Source organism: Neopsephotus bourkii, unplaced genomic scaffold, assembly GCF_033783945.1.
Source record: "Neopsephotus bourkii isolate Nb327-2 ecotype Australia unplaced genomic scaffold, CSIRO-AGI_Nbou_v1 NB_31, whole genome shotgun sequence".
NCBI lineage: Eukaryota > Metazoa > Chordata > Aves > Psittaciformes > Psittacidae > Neopsephotus > Neopsephotus bourkii.
In genome coordinates this window covers 1,003,845-1,019,459 of record NW_026900548.1, presented here as the reverse complement: position 1 = coordinate 1,019,459, position 15,615 = coordinate 1,003,845, and the positions used below count along the sequence as shown (strand labels likewise).

Below are 15,615 nucleotides of genomic sequence, written 5' to 3'. Positions count from 1 at the left end.
AAAGGTTGGAAATCAAGATCAGTAAGGGCTATATGTGGGCAGGAGCAAAGAAAAACGAACAGGAAACTGCTGAGAGCTGGATTAAGGACTGTTTTGGTGATGAGGTCATCTGGAAGACAGTAGGGTTTGTTGAGACTGATACACTTTGATCCTTGGACAGGACTGACGTCAGATTTCTTTTGCTTTGCTGCAGTGACTAAAGCAGTCCACATAGGGCACTTGCATCCTTAATGCTGTCTTTAAAGTTCAGCAGGAGGACTGGATATGATTGCCGGTGAAAACATGATGTGGGTAAGGCTGATTGCTCACCCTGACTCTGTATTTGACATCTGTCTGCCCCTGCATTCACCTTTGCATGTCTACAGGATGAGCAGTGCACAAGCATGACTATTGACTTGTTTGCTTAGTGATGTGAGCAGTTTGGAGTGGCAGTGACCAGGGACTTCGTGATACTGAGCAATAAAATTAAGCTGTAGAGGTGATCTAAGGGCACTGAAAGAACCCTGTTTTTTCATTTGGTACCCTATGAAGGTACATATTATGTGTTCCTTGTAGTGGAATCTGCTATTGCTCAGAGTGTGCTAATGGGTTTTTTGAGGGGTGAAAATTGGGTATCATGTTTTCAAAGGACCTTCAGTCTTGAGCATCTATACCATCAGCAATTGAGACACCCAGGCAGCATTGCAAGGTCTGTTCTGATCTGGCAATGCTTTGGCACCTGTGCCAGTATCTTGATATTCATTCTTTTTCTCTACCTTTGTGGTAATAGGTTTGTCCTGATCGGGGAATATGTGCCATCAGACCCCTGCATCTGGATTCCCCACTGAGTTTGCTCACTTTGACTCTTGTCCCCTGCCCCTGCAAGGCTGGTGGCTGACTTGCGTTTCTGTGGCTCTTTCCACAGAGAGAGAAGGGTGGTGGCTGGCTCTGAGGAGGGACTTTTTCAGAGCTTCTCATCTCCTTCAGGGAAGCTAGGTAGAGGCTGATTCATTTCATATTCTTCAGTATGAGGATGATGAGGCACTGGCACAGGATGCCCAGAGAAGCTGTGGCTGCCCCATGTCTGGCAGTGTTCAAGGCCAGGTTGGATGGGGCTTGAAGCAACCTGCTCTAGTGGGAGGTGTCCCTGCCACAGGCAGGGGATTGGAAGTGGATGAGCTTTAATGTCACTTCCAACCCACACCATTCTATGATTCTGTGATACTTGTCCCTTATAAATGTGTAATGCCACCGAATCAACCTCCTTTCCTACAGATTTCTGTTTCCTGTTGAATATCTCAGCGGCTATTAAGCTGTGAACCTTTGCTGAACTCTTTCTCATGGTTCAGATATTCAGAATGGCCCTTTGCAAACAATTCCAATGTCTGATGTGCCCCATATGCAGCTGGGTGCTTCTTGGAGTGAAGCTGAATACTGTTTCATGCCTCAAATGTGTCCATAACTCTACATGCTTTCATTTTCCCTACAAAAATCAAGCTGATGTGCTGAGGCTTTCAGAGGGAGGGCTTATCCCAGCTGGTGCTGGGCCAGCACAGCTGCCTGTCAGCCACAAGCCATGCTCTAGTGCCAGGAGACAGCAGCACGCTTTCTTCTCCAGAGAGTGACATCTCTTGGTGGGTGGCTGCCTACAACACAGGAACAGAGCTTGCCATGTGTGCTGCAGAGTTTCTTGCTCTCCTTGTCTGTTATATATTTTGGCATGGTTTTGTTTTCAGAAAGGCTTTATAAAGCTTAGCTTTTAAGGACTGAAATAGACTGCAAATTCATAATGTTGCTCAAGGCAAAGGGGCAGTCTCCCCACTACATTCTCAACCTTGTGGCTTCCCACTGTGAAAGCTAATGTTTCATCTTAGTTCACTTTCTTGTGATTTCTCTCAAGATGTGGATGAAAGGAAATTAATTGCTCAGAGTAACAGTGTACATGTTATACTGAAGATAATCTTCCTTTAAGATTCTGTTTTGGCCTTGTCTTGTTCTGAATGGTTCATGAATGCAGGCAAAGCAACCGCAGGCTTGTCTGTGGAGGACTGTCTAGACTTATGGTAAACGACACAGATGTGGCTTTAGTGCTTATATATTCCTCAGCCGTGGAGCAATATGATGGAAATGTCTCATCTGTATTGTCCCACTATTTTAAGCATGTGGAGGGTAGAGAAAGGGTGTGCATAACGCCCTTTGTGTTAGGTGGTGAGTTTGAAAGCTGATGACTGTCAAAACATAAACAATTTCTTATTTTACTTGGGTGATTTTTAGTTATTTTTTTACTTGCTCTCTGGAGAAGCCTAAAATGGGTTGTACTGTGACTTTTTCTTCTTACTGAAGCAGGAGCCCTTCCTGCCTCTCCATCCCCGTTATTGAACCTTCTTGTGCCTGTGAAATCACAGTCCATCTGTTGTAGGAAGCTGATGGGAGGATGGTGGTAAACAGACAACTGGAAGCATTCACACCGTACCAGCACTGCTGTTCTACCTGCTGGATTGCACAATTAAATGTATTGGGGTCAGAACTCTGATGCAGAAAGGTGTATTTTGCCAGGGTGAGGTGTTGTAGGAAGCTGATGGGATGATGGTGGTAAACAGACAACTGGAAGCATTCACACCGTACCAGCACTGCTGTTCTACCTGCTGGATTGCACAATTAAATGTATTGGGGTCAGAACTCTGATGCAGAAAGGTGTATTTTGCCAGGGTGAGGTGTTGTAGGAAGCTGATGGGATGATGGTGGTAAACAGACAACTGGAAACATTCACACCGTACCAGCACTGCTGTTCTACCTGCTGGATTGCACAATTAAATGTATTGGGGTCAGAACTCTGATGCAAAAAGGTGTATTTTGCCAGGGTGAGGTGTTGTAGTAAGGGAGAGGAGAGGAGAGGGGCTAGGGCAAAGCCAGACATTTGTGTGGGTAAGGGTTTTGAGCTTCGTGTGAATCAGCAGAATAAAAAGTTGGAGACTTTTCCAAAGTCATGGCTTGAGACCAATTTCTTGTGCTGTTTATGCTGGAAATCAGACTCATGCTGCCTAAAATGAGCCTCTAAATTCTTCAAAGCATGTTCCTGAGTGTGCCACAGCTGCAGGGGATTGCTAGGGGCAGAAGGGAAGCAGAGAGGGAATTAGGTTGTCTGGAAAGATAAAATGTGATTGCAGGAGTGCATGACTGGCTTGACTCCCTGACTGAACAGGAAAGAGTGACCCTTGTTTAAAGCACTCTTTGCAGATGATGTCCCTACCATCATTTCCATCCACCCTGCCTACCAGCTGATAGGCTCTTTCCACTGTATCATTTCTAAATGCCATGTGCTCAGGTCAAATGGTGCTTTCTGTTTCTGTGACTTCATGTTGCTCAGAGGCACTGTGTGAGACTCATACAGTGGCAAGTTGTATCCCGGTTTGCTGTGGCTCTTCTGCATTGCTTGAAGCATTGCTGAGATCTTCCTTTACAAAGCTGTCTCTAGATAAGCTTTCTCATTTCTAGGAGTCTGGTTTAGAGAACTCACTTTTATTATTCTCTGTGCCAGCCATGCTGTGACACTTCAGATGCTAATGCTGCAAATAATCACCTCCTCCCTTGCCTCTGCTTTCATGTATCAGCTTTGGTGGTCCTGTTCTGTAGCCTGAGAGTCTCCTGTGTGAGATGACCTCGTTTCTAGACAGTTGTCTGAGATAGAGAGCTTATGCTTGCAAGAAGCCTGTGTGGCAGGGAGAGAATGCAGTAATATACAGTTGTTTAGGCAAAGCAGCACTTCAGTGTGGTTTTGTTCCATATTTGAACAACCTTGGCTAATTTTGAACCAGAGACACAACATGTCAGCTTACCATGGATGATGACAGTCAGTGATTTTGGATGGCTCACTATATGGATACCTGCTATTGAAGGGCTTCCAGTTCTGAGGGGTCTGTATTTTTCAAGCCATATTTTCTTTCTCAAGTTGGAAATGACAAACTGAAGCTCTTCTTGACCACGTGGCACGTATGAGCTGCCTCCTTATTTTTGCTGTGAACTCCAAAGCACATGTGGTTGTTGAGACCTCTGTGATCAAAGTAATGAAATGAAAACTTTCCAGTTATAATTAACTGTCATGGAATTTCATCACTCTAATGCAATTCCATTGCACTGGATGTGGTAGTTTGTGATTGCTTTGGTTATAATGGATTTTAGCATGATGGAATCTATGGGAAGTGGGAATAGGTGACTAGAATTTATTTTGGTTTGTTTATGGCAGTGCATAAAGATGGAAACCTGAGTATTTAACTTATTTAATCAGTACTGGCAAGTGAGTAAGCTGCCTTTGTACTGTTCTCCTTTAAATTTGATTGCTCATTTTACCAAAAATCTGGTAATACCTTAATCACATCTGTTCATGAAGTCAGCTATCTGAACACTAAAGCCTGTGTTTAGTGTTTTCCTCCCATGGGTTGGTTAATTTAAACCCTGCTGAGCACTGGTAGGTGTCAGGGTGAAATGAGTGATGAGAACAGTACAATACAGAGTATCTTCAGGGAAAGGGCAGCTTAACTTCACTCAAGGCCTCCATTAGTGGTCCCACTCATTTCTGCCAGGGTTGTGTGTGATAAAAGCCCCTGCTCCAAAGCACACTCTCCTTATGCCAGCTGGTCTTTGTGGGCAAGAGCCTGTTTCTGGGGGTTTTGCTGGTGTGAAGAGCTGTATTTGTTGAAGTACAGCAATGTATATTGCTGGGCATAAACTATATAAGTGGTCATTGTCTTATAATTAACTTTCTTTGCTATTATAAGAAAACTAGCTGAATAGACAGTGTTGGAGTTCTGGGGTTAAAGTCCTGAACACTTAACCTGACAGCATCAATTACTTCTTCAAACATCTCTTCTTTCCTGCCCTAAAATGTTTTTCAGTCAGTCAAAATCGTGTCCCGTCTCCTACTTCCCAATCAAATGACATTGCAGATCTATATAGCAAGAATTAGCTGTGCTATTTGAAGAGAGATCTCCATCCTCAGGCACGTTGTCTGCTTAATCTGTAGGTTCAATGAAATGCTTCTGTGCATAGCCCAGTGTACAAGAGCCAAAACTTTTGTTTTTTGTCTTTTTTTCCCCAGGGTAACCACAGGAAGGGGTGAGGAGAAATAAAAAGACAAACAAAGTTAGCAGGTCCTTCCAATCTGGAGCTCCAGTTATGAAGCAGCAAGGAAAATGCTGATTGACCAGGGATGCTGGATATATGGTGAGAGGCCAAGGCCATGTTAAGTAACTCTTATGAAATGTTAAGGCCCTCTCCCACCAAAACCGGGAATATCCAGCCCTGCATAGATTTGTGCCAAAGGGTAAGAACCTAGCATGGTGAGAAATCTGATGTATTTCCTTTTCAAAGTATAAACATATTTATTCCAAAGGGAATATTAAATCACTTTTATTCACTTGAAGTTAGGGAAGGAGCTTTGTGTAGAGCACTTTGTCTTCTCATATAGAATACTTAAGTTGGAACGGACTTGCTGTAAGCATCCGGTCCAACTGCCTGACCAAAAGTTAAAGCGTGGTATGAAGGGCATTGTCCAAATGCCTCTTAAACACTGACAGGCTGCGGCATCAATCACCCCTTTAGTAAGCCTGTGCCAGTGTTTGACCACTCTCTCAGTAAAGCAGTACATCTAAATGTCAAGTCTGAACCTCCCCTGATGCAGCTTTGAGCCTTTCCCATGTGTCCTATCACTGGATATGACATCTGTTGTAGTAAAAGAAATGTTAGAGCTCATAATTATTAGATTATTTCTTGCTCAGGACAAGCTTGATTGAATAAGGCTTACTGTCCAGAAATCCTGAAGGTACTAGCTTGTAAGATAATCATCAGGACTCATCTTGTGCTCCACCACTGCAGTGGAGCTGCTTTTTGCCATGGAATGAGCCTAGCTTTAGGCCTGATCCAATAATGTGCTAGGAACAAGAACTCTGGTTTTATTTGGGCTGTTTTGTAGTCTGGGGAATGGGTAGAAGTTACTGTGAATCATATTCCATAGTGCCTACCTGTGAGGACCTGTTGTTCTAGGAAACATATAGGTCTATAACATACTCTTCTGATCCGGTGCTTACCCCTTTTGATGGATGTTTTATCGCTCTATTCATTTCCTTACTTTCCTTTTGGGTCACCCTAATCATAGATCTGAGATCACAGGATGGTGTGTGGTGGGTCTGGCCAAAATCCTCTGTAGATGTCCACCATGAAGGTTGGACCAAATGGTCTGTCCCAGGTCAAAATGTCCATGAAAACAATTTGGTCATAGAAGTTTTGATTTTAGCAAACTTAGATTGCACTGGGGGTGGGGTGGGGTGCGGAAAGGGACTATCAAGTCAAAGTAAAATGACCAAACTATTCAGTGAACACAGTATGTGCCTGTGCAAATGCACATCTGCAATTTTATGTGCATAAATTAGCAGTTTAGGGACAGTTTCTGTTGTAGCCTTCATTCTAGGAAAAGCTTATTTACTTATCATCTAATCAAGGGCAAGTCCATTTTGTTTTCCTTTGCTACAACAAACACACTGGGCTATGATAACCTATCAAATATTCACCCATGACAGGATGGCCACAGAAGGCAGCGGGTGGAACATGAATCCTGAGCAAATGTAGCTAATCTTGCGTTGTAAGGTCATGTTATTTTTAAACTGTGTAAAGAATGTGCAGCACGGGGGAGCCGGTGTTTGTGTAGCCCTTTTGATTTGTTTTTATTTCATAAAGCCAGTTTGGCCTTTTTAGGGATCCATGGGAACAAGCCAGCAGAATGCCTGAGCCTCTGGAATCACAAGGGGAAAGGGATGACTCCTAATCCTGGCCCCCATTTGTAAAAATGTCTTCTTACAAAATGTCAGGGAGTGAGAAATCTTGCTGCCTCCAAACATCTTCCAGTAATTAGAGTTGAGCTCTGGACTGAAGTCAGACAATGCAGACTCCTATCTGGGAGCTCTAAGATTCCTGGCCCCGTTTCCCTTGGTTGCATCAGCATGGACATAAGACTCATGTCTGAGGTGTGGTGCTCAGTCGTGGCACTGGGAGCAAACTGCACTTTGTATAGTCATTATTGCCCCTCAGGCAATGCTCTTCTGGCAGCACTCAGTTTTAGCTACCTAAGGGGTTTCAGAAATTGGCCTTTTGGAATAACATCAGTGTCTTTCAGTTATTGCAAGGGTTCTCTCTTATTTCTTCCAAGTCAGCTGAACTAAGAGGAACTGATAATCCCAGTGGCAATGGAATTTGACCCATTTTCAAGACATTGATTCTTTTTTCTCTTGCTGAAGATAAGGGCCTTATCTTTGTCAAGTTTGGGTGAAGCATGGGCTCTGTATCCCAGACAGCAGATGAGCGTACTCTGGGCTGCTCAAGCCTTAAAGAAAAGCTTTAATCTCCTTGAAAACGGATTTTCTGTGACCTGGGAATAGATACATAACAGTCTTGTCAAGCATTATAGAAACTTTATTAGTCAAAAGGTGGTCTTGATTACTGCTTATACACAAGATTCGTAAAAGAAGAGATGTGCAAAGATAGGCAATTCGGAATCAATAAGAAATTTGCCCTTTTTGTTAACTCTCTTTCACATGGCCTTGGTTTGAGATTTTTTTTTGTTACAGTACTTTTTCATGTTAGAAGATTAAAAGCCTTTATTAACTTTTCAAACTCTCACATAAGTTGTGAACTGAAACTTTTTCACATGGTGTGTTGGTTGATGGTTAACCCTTCTGCATCCTGAATCCCTTTGGTACTTGCGACCACCCCTGGATGCTTTGTTTTCAGGCATATTTCCTTAACTTCATAAAACTGAGCATGGGGCGTGAGGGTCTGTTTCCACAACCGAGGATTTGCCTTGCAGAACTCAATTACTATTAGTTGTCAGACAGACTGAACTAATATTTATGAAGAAAGGCAAAATTACATCTCAGTTTGAGTCTGATGCTTTTTGACATTTTAATTAAAGTCCTGAAAAGAAAGTCTTCAGGTTTTCTTTGTTTTTAGCCAAAAATCACTTCTCAGTTTGTGCTTTGAAAACACACAAAAAGAAGGAAAAAAAATATAAAGAGGGAAATATATGATTTTAAAAAAGAAAAAACGTGTTTCTCTAAAAAACCCAACCAGTAGTTCCAGTAACTGCTTGGAGTATGTCATAAAGTGAGATTTTGAGCAACTCTGTTTAAAACATGTCTTTATACTTTTTGGTTGGTTTGGACTCCCAAACAAAAGTGACGTTCAGTCAGAATTAGGAAGATGTTTCAAGTCATAGTTACAGTATGAATGTAGTTTGCACATTTTGTTCAAAGCACACTTGCACATTTTGTTGTCCATTGATTCCTACTGTTGGCTTAGGGCTCAGTTCTGTGAGGTCTCCTTCACCCAGACATGATGTTTTCGGTGAGCAAAGACTGCAGGGCTCAGATTTAAGACTGTAGTCTTGTTGTGTTATTAAAAACAGGTTTCATGCTGGTTTTCATATTGGTTATTGCCTCCTGCAGGAAATAGTTAAGGTTTGGTAGGATTTTTGCTGTTTCTATTAGCAGACATGGCAGTCATAATCTGGCCTTGCAGGAAAAAATAAAAGTATATGAAAACTAAAAACTGTAAAGACAAGAATTGATTCTGCTTTTCAGGCTTATTTATATAATCCAATTACAGCTATCAATATTGTATTTGGAAGCAGATAAGGCTGTCCTTACATTCTTAGGTTAGTCTTTGGTCTGTAGATACAGAGGATAAAAACAGAGTGTGAAGACATAAAAAGGCCCCAAAAAGGTTAACATCTGATGCTGTAACTGATCTGATATGAACTTGCCATCATTCTGGTGGCTGTGAGGTGATATTTGTCATGTACTCTTCCTAACAATTTTGACTCCACCATGTTATTCAAAAGGTGCTGTTATTCAAGAGGTGCTGTTCTTCAAGAGGAGGGCCTTCGTCAGCAACACTTGGAACTGAAAAGAGCAGGATTTGTGACACTCTTGCAAAGTAAAATGTTCGGCATAAGGAAACAGTGCACTTGTGGATGAGTGTAGAGTGTGCTTCCCTGAGACATCTGAGCCTGGTGGGTAAAACTGGGCATTTAAAGTCTATGGTTCTCTGCTATCATGCTTGCAAAATGGAGAACCATTACTGGTGAAGTCAGCAGACCTATTTGTAATGTAAGACACCAGCTGCCCCATCAAGCTGATGTGTTGATAAATGAGATTTTCAGGGAATTACAGGAGAAATGCCTGCCACTACCACACAGGCAAATTTGTGTGTGTGTGTATATATATAAAATAGATGTATATCTAAAAACATATATTATAAAATATGCAACAAGTGGTTTGTTCATTTTTATTTTTGCTGCTCTCCTGTAAGTGCTGTAAGTCCTGTAAGCAAGCTTGCCGATGACACCAAGCTGTGTGGTTCGGTGATACGCTGAAGGGAAGGAATGCCATCCAGAGGGACCTGGACACGCTCGTGAGATGGGCTGATGCCAACCTCATGAAGTTTAACCATGACAAGTGCAAGGTCCTACACCTGGGCCGGAGCAATCCCAGGCACAGCTACAGGCTGGGCAGAGAAGAGATTCAGAGCAGCCCTGCGGAGAAGGACTTGGGGTGCTGGTCGATGAGAAAAATGAACATGAGCCAGCTTCAGTGTGCGCTTGCAGCCCAGAAAGCCAACCGTATCCTGGGCTGCATCAAAAGGAGCGTGACCAGCAGGTTGAAGGAGGTGATCCTGCCCCTCTGCTCTCTTGAGACCAGAATTGGAGTATTGTGTGCAGTTCTGGTGTCCTCAACATAAAAAAGGCATGGAACTGTTGGAACAAGTCCAGAGGAGGGCCACAAGAATGATCAGGGGGCTGGAGCACCTCCCATATGAAGACAGGCTGAGAAAGTTGGGGCTGTTCAGCCTGGAGAAGAGAAGGCTGCATGGAGACCTCATAGCAGCCTTCCAGTATCTGAAGGGGGGGCTATAGGGATGCTGGGGAGAGGGACTCTTCATTAGGGACTGTAGTGATAGGACCAGAAGTGATGGGTTCAAACTTAAACAGGGGAAGTTTAGGTTGGATATAAGGAGGAAATTCTTTCCTGGAATGTGTTGCCCAGGGAGGTTGTGAATGCTCCATCCCTGGCAGTGTTCAAGACCAGGTTGGATGAGGCCTTGAGTGATATGGTTTAAAGCGAGGTGTCCCTGCCCATGGCAGGGGGTTGGAACTTGATCTTAAGGTCCTTTCCAACCCTAATTATTCTATGATTCTATGACAAGTGAGTACTAATGGGGGAAGCTGAACTTCTGTAGACGGGAAGGGTGATTCTTATTTATTTTATTTTTTTTTCTTTGGAAGTGTGCTCAAGAGAAAGCAGATTTCAGGACCCATGAAGTGTGATTGGCAGGAGAAGTCCCATCAAGGAGCTGGGATAATGTTACTCATGCAGAGAAACTGTGGAAGGAAGCAGAGATTAAAAAGCCAGGTCTTGGTAGTAGAAAGGATTAGGGACCAGAGAGGAAAGGGCAGTTTACATCTCAGGAAGGCACTGAGTTGGATGGAAACAAGCTGCAAGTAAGAGCACACCTATAAAGACACAGTGGGCAGCTAGGAGCAGTCTATTTTTAGTTCCTGTTCTTGCCTTGTCACTTGGAATTGTTTCCGTCAAAAAAAATAAATCATGTGAGTTTATATTTGATCATTCCTGTCACGGCCATGTGAGTTGCTAAGGGTGAGTCGAAATGCAGCACCCCAATCTAAAGATCTGCTTGAACCTCTCCCATTAAAATTTAAAATGCCCTTTGCTCCAGACCTCCTCTAAAATAGAACCAACTGTATAGAAAAAACCCCACCTGTTCTGGCTGTGGCTTAAATAAGAGACTTAAGGAGAGCCAAAAGGCAAGATCTCCACTTGATTCTTATTCCTTTCATTTTCTTGCTATACACTCAAGTGAAGATCAGCCTTAGTTTTGGAATTCTTGGCTTGTTGCACTTTGTGTTGCAATTACTGTGTTTCCTAAACATTGTGGGTTTTGCTTGAAGTGCTTCATTTAATCTGAGATAGGCTCAAAGCCGCACATCTGAAAGCGTACCTGAGCTTGCTTTCTGTCTTGGAGCAATCCAAGAGGGTCAAGTGATGGGGAAGCCTGGATGCTGTTAGTTCATTTGCATGTGAAAAAGAGAACTTTAGTTTAGTCCCCCCTACATACTGCAAGAAGACTAAGTTGTGGTCTCTGAGGCAGCGGAGTTGTTAGCCATGTGCTAAGAACAGAAATTGTTATCTGGCTCAAACCTATTCCTGTATCCAGTGCAGTGATACTGCTTGATAAACTAGCACCTGGTTAGAAAATACATAGCAAATCTATTTTTCAGGTACTTCCCAAACTCTTCCTGAAAGTTCCTTGGAAAGCAAGTGGATCTTGCCTTAAAATGGAAGACAGGGTTTCCAAATCACTGAGGACTTTTCTGCTAGCTTTAGGGATGGAGAAGAGCATTTGTCTTATTCCCTGTGGCAGCAGAGGATTTCTGTTGTGCTGCCACCTTCACCTATTCTGCTTTTCCACTCAATACTTTTGAAATATGTTAAGTATGTTTTAGTTGGGGCAGGACAGAACGTGACAGATGGCAGGAGTGATTTCTGAAAGCATCTGAAGGACAATTAAACAGGAAAAAATTCCTCTCTGATCTCACAAGAAGGAGAGTCTGAGCAATTCACATGGACTGCTTTGTTACACTGATACCAGTCCAGGAGAGACTTTAGCCTCTGGAGCTCTCCTGAGCTGGAGGCAGTTACTTTGGTCTTGCACTATCATGAGTCTGGGCCACTATGTCCACACATTGGCCCTGATCTCTTGTCTTCCAAGCTTCTCTTTTGGAGTAGCAGTCCTGTGGCACCTAACCAGGGCCGCAAGTGCTCTGGGCACTTCTGAAGATCAAGCAGTTTGCAGTTTGTTTTAAGCCTCTGAAATGTAGGCACTTAGCTTGCTTTGGATCTCTTAGCCCTGGGGATTTGCAAAGCCACAGACCACTGATTTTGTTTGATCTTTACAGTTCAGTGGGACTGTGTGATGAATTTAATTTCTGGTGTTTTTTATTTGTAAACAGTAAGAAAAAGCTCCTCATTTTAATGAACACTCTGCTCTCCTTGTCCTACTTCCTATCTGTGTTGGCTATAGAGTAAATAAATATGAAACAAAAGGCAGTTTGCCTTTTTCTAAACACCTATGCCAAGTTAAGACCCTGTTAAGGAAGCCTGAATTGTGAATAGTACCCCCTCCACTGTTGGAACTGTTCTTACAGTTCACAGGAGAGTGACTCTTCTGCCTTTGTGGGTTTACATTCCTGGTTTCTCTGATGAGAACCCTTCTTCCAGAGCCCTGCCAAACTTCCTTTCCTGAAGGGGTGGTACAATTGCAAGTCACGTACTGGGAGGCAGGTTTCAAGCTCAGGCAGTGTGGTAGAACCTCCATAAAACCCTTGGTTGCTGCTCTCCTTTTTCCAGTCTTCTATGGTTGGTTCCCTTTTCCTTATTGATTCCCTGCAGCAAGCCAGGAATTCCAAACTAAGGCTGATTTTATAGAGAGAAAGTAAAAGGAATAAGTGATTCTGCCTCTTCTGGTCTTTGTGTTAAGCAAAGCACATACGTAAGATCTGCCCAAACCACAGAAGGCTTGTTTGTATGTTGACAGGTTTTTGTGAACTGAGGCTTCTCTCAGGAATACCTGGTATATTTTCCTGGCCTTAGAGTCAACAGTTCATCACCTCTTTTTAGCACGTTAGCAATGAGACAAATAGCTTGATTTGTTGGCAGAGGGAAGTTCCTCTGTAATGGTGGAGGCTTTGAAGGGGGAGGTGGTTCATGGACTGGAAGAATAACCTTGCTAATCTCAGAAGGTCTGAGGTGGGCTGAATTTTGGTAATAAAATATGGATGAATGAAAGGGAAGACAGCAGTGTCAAATCTATAGCAGTTGTCAATGAGGCATCCTTGCAGTGGAGAGGAAAGCATTTTTTGCCTTTTGCTCTCCATATAGCATTTTGTCCTTAACATACAGGTCTATGTATGTACTCCAAATCCCTACGTGAATCCAGTTCATTATGTGGTTATGCAGCTCTTTTCACCTGGCAAAAGATGCTGCTCTGCCATGCTCTGCATGTTTCTTCTTCCCCTTGCTCCTTATGTTCATGAATGGCCTAGTGGTGGAAGGCATTTGGTTTTAGCTGGATCTGTCTGTCTCCTTGTGCAGCCACACTGAAACTCAAGTGGTAGAAGATAGTTGGGAATTAGCAGTTAGGGTGCTAAAACTGCCAGTGCGAATTGGTTCTGGTTCAAGCACATCTCTACCCAGGGCCCAAAATAACTGCCTCATGCTGGCAAAGAGTAAAATGGAGTGCAGAATTTGCCCTTCAGTATGGCCATAACAAAGGGTAGTGCTTGTAACCTTCCAAATGCTATGTATGACATTCCTGGTGGTATAAAGCTAACCAAATGTGAAATGTGACTTTGGAAGAAAGCTGGCTGCTGAATTGCATGTGTGAGCGCACGTGTGCTTGTATATTCAGATGACCTTTCCAGTATAAGATACAGGTCTTTGCCATCCCTTTGCTTGTTAGCATGGCTTTGCTTTCTGTACCTTCTGTCTCCTGTGTGTATATCTCCAACCTGGATCTCTACAGGCTGGACCCAAACAAATAGAGGAGTATCTAAAAACCCAAACCAAACCCCATTTCCCAGTTCTCTGTATTTTGTTGTTGCAAAAAGTGGAATCTGTGTGTCTCGAGCTCCTATGAATCAGAATGATTGTCAGATATCTTCTTATAGGAAAAACAGTTCTGTCTTTTCTAAACTGCACTCAGGTTACCAGAGGACTTTGTGGGCTTGCTTCTCCCAGCTCTGCACCCATGGAAAGCTCATGTTAAAGCAGTGAACTCCTCCACACCCAGTCTGTCTTCCACCCTGTGTCTCTCTCTTTCAATCATCTGGATTCAGGGCTTTCCCATGTGTCTTTCTCATTCAAGTTTCAATAAGCTGTCCATGTACCAGAGGGTACCCAACCCCACTGCCCTCTCTTCTTTGTCTTACTGTGTGCATGACTGTTCAACCTGGTTATAGAATGAGCTGTGAAGGAAATATTTGTATGTGATACTGGCATCAATTTTGACTAATCTCAAACCATTGTGTACAAAGAAGTCCTGATTATTATTGTCAGTGACTAGAAAAGGTCAACTAAATCCTTTACAACAGTGTGTGTCCAGCTGCAAAAAAAAAGCTTATATCTCTTGGTTTGCTTTCTTTTTCCTCCTGTGTCTGAGTGAATTGAAGTTTTAATTCCCTGGGTTTCAAAACAGGCCTCACCAATTTTTGTTCTTGAAGAGTAATAGTAAAGTACCTGTTTCTCACAAAGCTTTTGTCTTCATTAGGCGTTTTCATGTCTGGATAATAAGCAACATGTTTCTTATAGTTTAGGTGTCCTGTTTTCAGAAGTGATAGTCACAAAGGTCTGTAGCAAATCAGGGAAAAGCATATGGAAAGCTTCACCTTATTTCAGCTGCTGTCCATTGAAATTTTACCAAAAAGAGATTTTTCTCTTGTAGCCATTTATTTTTCCTGGTGATGTGCTTTTCATTTCTTTGGGAATGGGCAGCAATGGGACCTGTGCTGGGACTGGTGCCTGTCTGTTCTCCAAACAGAATAAAAAGACTGTGGCTTTCCACAGAATTTGGCCTTCCCACTTCCTTTAGTACAAATATGCTTGCAGCAGCCGCAGGCTGTCCCACTAGCTAATGTGCAGACCCCAGATCGCACACTGAAAAGCACTCAGAAGCACACTATGAACAGACTCTTAATTTCCTCAGACTGTGTTCTGTGAGGAGAACAAGTGATGCTGTTGTCTCTTCCTGAAACATAAAGTGTTTGGTTCAGAATGAGAACTGTCTTCATTGCTGTAGCTGTGATTTCTCCAGCAGGTTTCGCTGTCTTCCAGCAGGCCTGGCCTATGATACAACCCCTGCAGCAGTGCTTAGACACCAGCCTGAAGGACGTGTTGCAAGGGTGTCTAAGCAAACCCCTCTCTGAGGGGCGGGAGGAGGTGGGGCTGCACCAGAGGTGTTTGATGGCAGAATAAATGGGAAGGTGTAGGGCAGCTCTGTACAGTCAGTCCATGACATCCTCTGTGTCTCTGTCCTCTTCCCATGTGAGCTGCAAGAGTGTATTGTCTGCACCAAACCGTGAAGAAATACCTACAAGCAGACTGTTGTTTTGTCTCATTTTCTGTAAACTTCAGCTGCCCATCAGCAACTTTCAAGATGACAAGAATTTTGACAGCTTGCAAAGTGGTAAAGACTTTGAAAGGCAGATGGGAGTTTTGCAATGTGTCTGCTGATCACTGGAGTTTCTCAAGGGCTGCTACAAGGTTGTTGAGCATCAAGGTAAGACTAACCGAGCTACTGTGGTTTAATAGATGGCTTTGGTATGCTGAGGGATAGCTTGCTACAGATAACAGGGCTTACCTGGACCAAGGCAGGTTTGTCTGAACCCTGAGCAAAGGAATTGCTTGGCTAGATGGTTTTATTAGCAAAGCAAACACACTTTTTTTTGTAGTCTGGAATGGAAATTACAGGGTAAATTGCACCAGAAGGTGGAAGTTCAGGGTTTCAGTTAATTAC

General features: G+C 43.1%; 1 protein-coding gene across 3 annotated transcripts in view; it reads left to right on the top strand.

Moving 5' to 3' along the window:
- Window positions 1–15,615, top strand: part of CPS1 (carbamoyl-phosphate synthase 1) — a 109,165-nt gene that overhangs the window by 4,515 nt on the left and 89,035 nt on the right. For 2 of the 3 annotated variants that reach the window (XM_061344600.1, XM_061344595.1), the window contains exon 2: window positions 15,234–15,378. The exons of the other annotated variant lie outside the window; for it this stretch is intronic. In XM_061344600.1, the coding sequence (XP_061200584.1) occupies window positions 15,256–15,378 (123 nt within the window). In that variant the 5' untranslated portion in view covers window positions 15,234–15,255. The remainder of the gene's footprint in view (window positions 1–15,233; window positions 15,379–15,615) is intronic. 3 annotated transcript variants of the gene reach the window in all.